Source organism: Lolium perenne, chromosome 5 (assembly GCF_019359855.2).
Source record: "Lolium perenne isolate Kyuss_39 chromosome 5, Kyuss_2.0, whole genome shotgun sequence".
Taxonomy (NCBI): domain Eukaryota; kingdom Viridiplantae; phylum Streptophyta; class Magnoliopsida; order Poales; family Poaceae; genus Lolium; species Lolium perenne.
This window is the reverse complement of record NC_067248.2, coordinates 215,561,345-215,571,323: the sequence shown is the minus strand read 5'-3', so window position 1 is coordinate 215,571,323 and position 9,979 is coordinate 215,561,345. Positions and strand designations below refer to the sequence as shown.

General features: G+C 47.0%; 1 protein-coding gene across 1 annotated transcript; it reads right to left on the bottom strand.

Annotated features, from left to right (window-relative positions):
* Positions 1-264: 264 nt before the first annotated feature.
* On the bottom strand, positions 265-2,694 carry LOC127301913 (cyclin-D4-1). The gene is made up of 6 exons (XM_051332212.1): positions 2,158-2,694; positions 1,940-2,026; positions 1,741-1,839; positions 1,422-1,626; positions 1,229-1,338; positions 265-983 (listed from the first exon to the last, which is right to left on the bottom strand). The coding sequence occupies exons 1-6, from the start codon at positions 2,464-2,466 to the stop codon at positions 711-713; spliced, it is 1,083 nt and encodes a 360-aa protein (XP_051188172.1). The 5' UTR covers positions 2,467-2,694; the 3' UTR covers positions 265-710.
* Positions 2,695-9,979: the final 7,285 nt, after the last annotated feature.

Here is a 9,979-nt window from a genome sequence, read left to right as displayed (position 1 = left end):
TTTTAAATATTTGGGGGCGGCGTTTGGGGGACGTGGCTGGGGAGCGACGTCCCCCAAACGCGGCACGAACAAAACACGTCCCCCAAACGCTCGATCCGGCGCGGTTTGGGGGACGCGACTGGAGATGCTCTTACATCCTGAATTTCAATCATGTCATCATCTTGATTTCAATTATTTATGTCATAATTATGTGCCCCCAAAGTTGTTTGTTTTTCTCTCTTCTTTTTCACAAGGAGATTTTTTTTAGTTTTTCTTGCATCACCCTGAATTCCAATCATGTCATCTTTATTTTGACGACAAAATTATTTGTTTTTTCTCTCGCTTTTTTTCACACAATGGGGAATTTCGGGGAAAAATTACAGAACAATGCAAACTAAAACACAGCTAGGTCAGTGCCTGCTAGTTGGAGCTCGCTGCTAGTTCTTGCCACTGTCACCTCGCCATCAGTCTTTATTTCGGTCATCTCGCTCGGCTCAGCTTTGCCTTTGTACAAAATCGCCGTTGTGGCTCCTCTCTTTATTTCATCAGTTTTTTCATCAGTCGTCATGTCGAAACGTCCCGCTTTCGATCCTTTTTTCACGCTCTTTAATTTTTTTCATACGGCGTCAAAAGCTCCCACATCCATCGCAATCCATCACGAACCATTTGACTTTCCCACCGAGAGTCGAGATAGATGACCAGTGTGCACAGAGTTGCGATCATTGTCGTAATCATCTGCTGATCTTCCTCCTCTTGCTGCTAACCGGGGAGCTGTCGAAACCACCAGAGCTTTCAAGCGACGACTCAGACGACGCAGCGGTCGCTGTACTTGAGCCATCACTGGCGCAGCTCAGGCAGCCAGCGTCGAGCACGCCGGTGGGGCTCCGCGGCGCAGACAGGGAAGAGCTCAGGGTCGCTGTTTTGGGTGGTGCCAGCGGCAGCACAGTGGCGCTGCCTATCGGCGCCATGGCCAGAATAGCTTCATGGCAGCTCAGCACCCTCTCCTGCAGCCACAAAGAAACAAACCATTATTATGAGAAGTAGCTCGCGCTGCTGCGGTGTAAATGCAGCTCACGCGTTCCCTGCATGGTGTCTGGAGCAAGTACGCGAGGTCACAGGCCATGGCTTCTTCTGCATGTCTAACGCTCAAAGCCTCAAAATGCGCTGCGCCGCAGTAAATGAGAGACGTTTACTAGTGCAGGCGAAGACAAGACTAGGGAAAGCTGCGTGAACGTCGTGCGCGGCTCACCTTGTCTACGTGGTTGCAGCAGATGCCCACGGCGTGGTGGTCTTCTCCGGCCACGGCGGCGGCTATCGTCGCCGCGATCTCCGACGGCCTGAACTCCAGGCACCATGTTCCTGCAAATGGGTGAACCGATCCACAATGTTTAGATTTACCAATGCTTCGATCTCTGGCAGAAATAGAGTGGTTGCATGCACACCTCTGGAAATGCAGAGGATGAGCTCCGCGGCCTGCCGGACGGCGCGCCTCGACGGGGGCGCATTGCCGCCGCTGAGCTGGTGGAGGAAGTAGTCGATGTAGGAGAAGGGTGTGACGGCCTGCATCCGCCAGTTCAGCGTGCTCAGCACCAGGAGCTCCATCCTCTGGATCGTCTTCGCCTCGAACACATACCGTGCGTCCCAGACCTGATCGATCCAATTAACAGTGATCAAAAGTCACGCACTGATTCACACTGTGCACTCGCTCGGGGTTTCAGCAGTGCAAGTTCGCAATGTTGAATCTATCTACTGCTTTCTCACCTGCAGGTCGAGAGACTGAGGCACGGAAGTCTCCTCCATCTTGGCGGCCAGGGACAAGCACGCCACCGATAGCAACTGCGTCATCCAAGCCTTATCTTCCTGAAAACACGAGCGACACATGAATCACACACTGATCCTTCACGGCAATGGCGTACATCGCAGATATGTTTCAAGGACCAAGAAACAGCAGGATTCTTACGGGAAGGTGGTAGAGCGATAGGAAGCGGTCCAGGTAGTTGACGGCCAAGCAGGCAGTGACAGGGCCGAAGCTGTAGTAGGCGTGAACCTGTCGACAAATCATCAAGTTCAGGACACTGAGGATTACTCGCTAGATCGAGTACTGGGAACAGAACCAAAACAGAGGAGGAAACACAGCTGGTGCACGCTAATTAACCATCGTGAGGAGCAAGAACCCACCTTCCAAATCCAGTCGACGGCGTCGGTGCGCACGCGGAGGTCGACGCCGCCCGCGCGCAGCCGCTCGGCGTAGTCCTCTCTGGGCATGTGGTCCGCCTCCGTCGCCACCCAGCGGGCCACGCATTCCTCGGACGGCAACGGGAAGTCTACGGTGGACTCGCCGCCAACGCCGCAGTACGGCGACCCGCTTGTCTTGGCTCCCGCCGCCGCTGCCGACAGCGTCTCCTCCTCGTCGCCGAAGCCGAGTGCGCTGCTGCTGTCCTCGGCGCAGAGCAGGATGGAGGCGGCCATCTCGTAGCTGGCAGCCATCGGTCTCTTCTGGTTGTTCCTGGTAATGGTCGCTGGATACAGTTTGATAGGATAGTGCGATACTGGGTGGCTTGGTCGCTCTCCTCCGCCTCGTTGCACTTCCTCTGGTGTGGAGCGGGGTGAGGTAGGCGAGGCGAGGCGTGGAGGAGGAGGAGAGGGCGGATGAGGGGAGGGGGATGACGACTCTTTTGTATCTACTCCGGCGTAGGGACAGCGGAGGGCAAGACGTAACGACAGGCAACGGAAGCGGGAAGTGAGGACGCTGACTAGAGAAATGCACGCTCTTTTTCCCATGCCGCTTTCGTCTCCTTTTCTTTCCCAGTCTGTACTTTGAGGAGGCGCGGAAATGCTTTCGTGGACCTTTTTTTTTCCTGCATGGTTTTCTTATTCTGTTTCTTTCCTACTTCTCTTTCCTTCGTGTTTCTTACCTTACGCGTAAAACAGATTATTAACCACAAGTGTAAAAATAAATTCTAAATATCCTTAAAATACATAAATGTTTTTTTTTTCAGAAAATGAGTTGAGATCACGAGAGGCCGCAAAGGAAAGTAACGGACACGTCTGTTCAGTGCGATGATAGTGCCTAGGTGTGAAAGAGATGACTATCAACACAATACCAAGATACATATAGACAATTTCCAAGAAAAGAAAAACTTAAAAAGGGAAGAAATGGACACATGAGATGAAGCGCTAATAAGCTGGCAGTACTGGTGGCCGAAACTTCTTCAACCTCCAAGTGGAGGCCCCTCTTCAAGCTCGCGGCTGCTTTCCATTCCTCTCGGTGTCAATTGGTTTTCTTCTAGGATAGCCGAGGTAGGAGCTTCAATTTCTCCAGCTAGTGCAAAGGACCCAATTGACTTTTTTTGTTGTTTTCTTCTAGGATCTTTTTGTAAAAGCTAGAGGCTTTGTTGTAATTTTCCCATCTGTTTGAGTCCATGATGCATCTTGTACTTGCACCGCGGATAATTAATATAGCATCCAGGCCCTTCGGGACCTATCCATGTTAAATAAAAGAAGGTTCTTCTTTTGGATTTTCCAAGTTAAGTCTTGGCGCAAGAGGATAGTGCCTACCTTTTTCAGGTAAATCAGACCTTTATTAAGAAGTTGGTGTTTCATGCAGCTCATGCTCAAGCTCCTAATAAGGGTTGTAACATCGTTGATCATCCATCTACATCCATGATGTGGAGTAACTCGGGTATTGCTACCTGCTGCAGATCGGCCACGGGCTGGTGCTCCTCCTCGGCCGCTTCCCACTCCGCGTTGACCTCGTACATTGCGTCCATGAGGATGGACTCCGCTATGTCTTCTTCGTTGAGGCCTACGTTGAAGATGTCTGATGGGCTCCAGCCGCGCTCCGGCTCCGGATCCGGAGGCGCAGGCGCCCTGCGTCCATTGCGCCTCAACATAGAGTAGGTGGTGGCATGGCGTCAAGGCTTGATGGGTGAGGAGCTTGATGGTGATGAGCATGACAGAGGACGTGCTATAAATAGACCGAGAGCATTGGATGCCGGCGCGGGGCTCGAGCCGCACGCGATGGTGGCATTAATGGCCATGGATGCAGCCGCTCTTAAGCCTTCTACCATCGGGTCATGTCCAATGCTGCCGCCGATTAGACTTTTGCCATCGGGTTGCGTCTAGGGCTGCTGCCGGTCAGACCTTGGGGTCGCTTCCAAGCGGGCCAGTGACACGCGCTGCCGGTCACGTGTTTTGTCCTCGTACTATCCGCGCTAATGCATCTATTTCTCAAATTTGGTGTGTCGATGGATCCAGACGGACGGGTCCCTCCGTTTAGGTTACCCCGTTTTGCGTGCACAGTTCGTCCATCTATCCACGTGGACCGATTCAGGCACGCCCAGACCAGATGGATCAGCCCGCTGCAGATGATCTAAGAGCATCACTAGCAGTGCCCTCAAGCTGGTAAAACCCTAAAAATAACTGCTTTTTTGAGGGTTGAGGCCGAAAGTTGGCGCGGAACAAAGCCCTCAAACCCATGAACCCTCAAAAAAATGAAGGCCCAACCTCATTTTCCATCCCAACCTGCACAAACCCAGGTTGAGAGGCAAAATACCTAGGCCCCTTCATGTGGTCAACGGCGCGTCGCGAGAGGGAAAAATCCCTCAACCGCTCGAGCTCCACCTTGCCCCTTGCTCCGCCGCCGGCCCGATCCCGCCTCACCCCGCCCAATCCAGCCTCGCCCCGCCACCCCGCCCTGCATCACCGCCGACCCCCGCCACCCCACCTCTTCCCGGCCCGAATCGGCCGCCGCTCCGCCCCGCACCGCATCCGCCTACGCTCGTCCACCGGCCATCGAGATGCTGCCGCGCCGCGCCATGCCGTGCTCGTCCACCGGCTACCACGGCGTGTGGCTCCGCCCCTCCGGCCGGTGGGCCGCCGAGATCACACGAGCGCTTTTGGCTCGGGACTTTCGAGACGGCGGAACTCGCCGCCCGCGCGTACGATGTCATGGTGTGGCGTTTCAACGGTGTCGCCGGGCCGCAGAACTTCTTCGACGTCAACAATCTCGCGGTGGCGGAGTTCGTGGTGCCCGCGTTCAACGTCATTACACGGGCCGAGGAGCGCGCCATCCGCCGCGAATACATGTGCCGCGATGAGGCGGACATGGCCGCCTTCCGTGTGGCGCATCCACAACACGTCAAAGCAGAGCTGGAGTTTGATACGTCTCCGAAGTATCGATAATTTCTTATGTTCCATGCTTGTTTTATGACAATACCTGCATGTTTTGTTCACACTTTATGATGATTTTATGCGTTTTCTGGAACTAACCTATTGACGAGATGCCGAAGTGCCAGTTCCTGTTTTCTGCTGTTTTTGGTTTCAGAAATCCTAGTAAGGAAATATTCTCAGAATTGGACGAAATCAACGCCCAGAATCTTAAAATCCCACGAAGCTTCCAGAACACCCGAGAGCCGCCAGAGGGGAGCCATGTGGGCCCGAGATGATAGGCTGGCGCGGCCAGGGTGTGGGCCGCGCCCCCCTGTTGTGTCGCCGCCTCGTCGACCTTCCGACTCCGCCTCTTCACCTATTTAAAGGTCTCTGACCTAAAACATCGAAAACGGAAAAGCCACGATACGAGAAACCATTCAGAGCCGCCGCCATCGCGAAGCCAAGATCTGGGGGACAGGAGTCTTTGTTCCGGCACGCCGCCGGGACGGGGAAGTGCCCCGGAAGGCTTCTCCATCGACACCGCTGCCATCTCCACCGCCATCTTCATCAACGCTGCTGTCTCCCATGAGGAGGGAGTAGTTCTCCATCGAGGCTAAGGGCTGTACCGGTAGCTATGTGGTTAATCTCTCTCCTATGTACTTCAATACAATGATCTCATGAGCTGCCTTACATGATTGAGATTCATATGAGTTTTGTATCACAATTCATCTATGTGTTACTCTAGTGATGTTATTAAAGTACTCTATTCCTCCTGCACGGTGTAATGGTGACAGTGTGTGCATCGTGTAGTACTTGGCGTAGGTTATGATTGTAATCTCTTGTAGATTATGAAGTTAACTATTGCTATGATAGTATTGATGTGATCTATTCCTCCTTTCATAGTGTGAAGGTGACAATGTGCATGCTATGTTAGTACTTGGTTTAGTTGTGTTGATCTATCGTGCACTCTAAGGTTATTTAAACATGAATATCGAATATTGTGGAGCTTGTTAACTCCGGCATTGAGGGTTCGTGTAATCCTAACAAATTAGTGGTGTTCATCATCCAACAAGAGAGTGTAGAGTATAGCATTTATCTATTCTGTTATGTGATCAATGTTGAGAGTGTCCACTAGTGAAAGTATAATCCCTATTTCCGAATACTGCCATCGCTGCTTGTTTACTGTTTTACTGCATCTGTACTGCCTGCAATATTACCACCATCAACCACACGCCAGTTGTAGCAGCAAGCTATTTTCTGGTGCCGTTACTACTGCTCATATTCATTCATACCACTTGTATTTCACTATCTCTTCGCCGAACTAGTGCACCTATACATCTGACAAGTGTATTAGGTGTGTTGGGACACAAGAGACTTCTTGCTTTGTGGTTGCAGGGTTGCTTGAGAGGGATATCTTTGACCTCTTTCTCCCTGAGTTCGATAAACCTTGGGTGATCCACTTAAGGGAAACTTGCTGCTGTTCTACAAACCTCTGCTCTTGGAGGCCCAACACTGTCTACAAGAATAGAAGCACCCGTAGACATCAAGCACTTTTTAAGGCGCCGTTCTTGCGAGGAGGAAAGGTAAAAGGTACTCACACTCCGGATCTCGGCTACTAAGCTATTTTCCGGTACCGTTGTAAGTACTCGAAGCTATTTCCTTTAGATCCTGCAATTGCATCTTTTTGTTTCTTGTTTTACACTAGTTTGGCATAATGGAAAGCAACATGGAGCTTTTTATTATATTTCCTGAGTTAAGACATGGATGGTTTGATGCGAAAATTAAAAAACCCATGGAACATATTAGTATGAACACTTTGAACACCATTGTTGCTAATGATATGGAAAATTCTAAGCTTGGGGAAGCTGGTTTTGATGAGCATGATCTTTTTAGTCTCCCAAGCATGGAGGAGAAAATTTTCTTTGATGATACTCTGCCTCCTATTTATGATGATTATAATGATAGTGGTCTTTTGGTGCCGCCTGTTATGGAGGATAAATTTGATTATGATTACAATATGCCTCCTATATTTGATGATGAGAATAATAATGATAGCTACTTTGTTGAATTCGCTCCCACTATTACTAATAAAATTGACTATGCTTATGTTGGGAGTAGTAATAATTTTATGCATGAGACTCATGATAAGATTGCTTTAAGTGATAGTTATATTGTTGAGTTTGCTCATGATGCTACTGGATATTATTATGAGAGAGGAAAATATGGTTTTTGAAATTTTCATGTTACTAAAACACCTCTCTTTTTGCTGAAAATCTTGAAGCTGCACTTGTTTTATCTTTCTATGCTTGTTGCATTATGCTTCTTGAATTTATTTATTTACAAGATTCCTTTTCATAGAAAGCATGTTAGACTTAAATGTGTTTTGAATTTGCTTCTTGATGCTCTCTTTTGCTTCAACTCTCATCTTTATGAGTGCATCATTAAAACTGCTGAGCCCATCTTAATGGCTATAAAGAAAGCACTTCTTGGGAGATAACCCATGTGTTTATTTTACTACAGCAATTTTGTTTTATATTTGTGTCTTGGAAGTTGTTACTACTGTAGCAACCTCTCCTTATCTTAGTTTTGTTGCATTGTTGTGCCAAGTAAAGTCTTTGATAGTAAAGTTGATACTAGATTTGGATTACTGCGCAGAAACAGATTTCTTGCTGTCACGAATCTGGGCCTAATTCTCTGTAGGTAACTCATAAAATTATGCCAATTTACGTGAGTGATCCTCAGATATGTACGCAACTTTCATTCAATTTGAGAATTTTCATTTGAGCAAGTCTGGTGCCTCTTATAAATTCGTCTTTACGGACTGTTCTGTTTTGACAGATTCTGCCTTTTATTTCGCATTGCCTCTTTTGCTATGTTGGATGGATTTCTTTGTTCCATTAACTTTCAGAAGCTTTGGGAAATGTCCAGAAGTGTTAAGAATGATTGTGTCACCTCTGAACATGTGAGTTTTTGATTATGCACTAACCCTCTAATGAGTTTGATTTGAGTTTGGTGTGGAGGAAGTTTTCAAGGATCAAGAGAGGAGGATGATACAATATGATCAAGGAGAGTGAAAGCTCTAAGCTTGGGGATGCCCCCGTGGTTCATCCCTGCATATTTCAAGAAGACTCAAACATCTAAGCTTGGGGATTCCCAAGGCATCCCCTTCTTCATCAACAATTTATCAGGTCACTTCTCTTGAAACTATATTTTTATTCCATCACATCTTATGTGCTTTACTTGGAGCATCTGTGTGCTTTTGTTTTCATTTTTGTTTGGTTTGAATAAATTCATGCTTGTGTGGGAGAGAGACACGCTCCGCTGGTTCATATGAACACATGTGTTCTTAGCTTTTAATTTTCATGGCGAAGGTTGAAACTGCTTCGTTAATTGTTATATGGTTGGAAACAGGAAATGCTACATGTGGTAATTGGTATAATGTCTTGAACAATGTGATACTTGGCAATTTTTGTGCTCATGTTTAAGCTCTTGCATCATATACTTTGCACCTATTAGTGAAGAAATACATAGAGCTTGCTAAAATTTGGTTTGCATGATTGGTCTCTCTAAAGTCTAGATATTTTCTAGTAAGGGTTTGAGCAATAAGGATGACAGCGTAGAGTCTTATAATGCTTGCAATATGTTTTTATGTGAGTTTTGCTGTACCGGTTCATACTTGTGTTTGCTTCAAATAACATTGCTAGCCTAAGCCTTGTATTGAGAGGGATTACTTCTCGTGCATCCAAATCCTTGAGCCAATAACTATGCCATTTGCGTCCACCATACCTACCTACTACATGGTATTTCTCCGCCATTCCAAAGTAAATTGCTTGAGTGCTACCTTTAAACAATTCAAAATTTATCATCCCTTATTTGTGTCAATGTTTTATAGCTCATGAGGAAGTATGTGGTGTTTATCTTTCAATCTTGTTGGGCAACTTTCACCAATGGACTAGTGGCTTCATCCGCTTATCCAATAATTTTGCAAAAAGAGCTGGCAATGGGATTCCCAGTCCCAAATTAATTAACCTTCATAATTTTACAAAAATAGACACTCCTCCATGGTATGTGATTGTTGGACGGCACCCGAGGATTCGGTTAGCCATGGCTTGAGAAAGCAAAGGTGGGGAGGAGTATCATCTAAATAAAACTAAAATAAAAAAGCACTCCTTCATGGTATGAGATTGTTGGCAGGCACCCGAGGATTCGGTTAGCCATGGTTTGTGAAAGCAAGGTTGGAAGGAGTGCCACCCAAAAATAAAAAATGTTTCATGGGAGCCGCTCTTTGAAGGTTTGTCTAGCAAGGGGGTTAGAGTGCCCATTACCATTCGTTGACAACAAAAAACACCTCTCAAAACTTTACTTTTATGCTCTCTATGTTTTCAAAATAAAGCTCTAGCACAAATATAGCAATCGATGCTTCCCTCTGCGAAGGGCCATTCTTCTACTTTTATGTTGAGTCAGTTTACCTATTTCCTCCCACCTCAAGAAGCAAACACTTGTGTTAACTGTGCATTGATTCTTACATACTTGCATATTTGCATTCATCATATTACTCTATGTTGACAACTATCCATGAGATATACATGTTATAAGTTGAAAGCAATCGCTGAAACTTAATCTTCCTTTGTGTTGTTTCAATGCCTCTACTATGAATTTATTGCTTTATGAGTTAACTCTTATGCAAGACTTATTGATGCTTGTCTTGAAAGTACTATTCATGAAAAGACTTTGCTATATGATTCAATTGTTTACTCATTGCATTACCATTGTCTTGAATCGCTGCATTCATCTCATATACTTTACAATAGTATGATCAAGATTATGTTGGTAGCATGTGATACGTCTC

Coding starts and splice junctions, on each gene's coding strand:
- LOC127301913 (XM_051332212.1), bottom strand. CDS start 2,466: ATGGCTGCCAGCTACGAGATGGCCGCCTCCATCCTGCTCTGCGCCGAG. Junction 2,027..2,157: donor CCGTCGACTGGATTTGGAAG/GTGGGTTCTTGC, acceptor ATTTGTCGACAG/GTTCACGCCTACTACAGCTT. Junction 984..1,228: donor GCTGCAACCACGTAGACAAG/GTGAGCCGCGCA, acceptor TTGTGGCTGCAG/GAGAGGGTGCTGAGCTGCCA.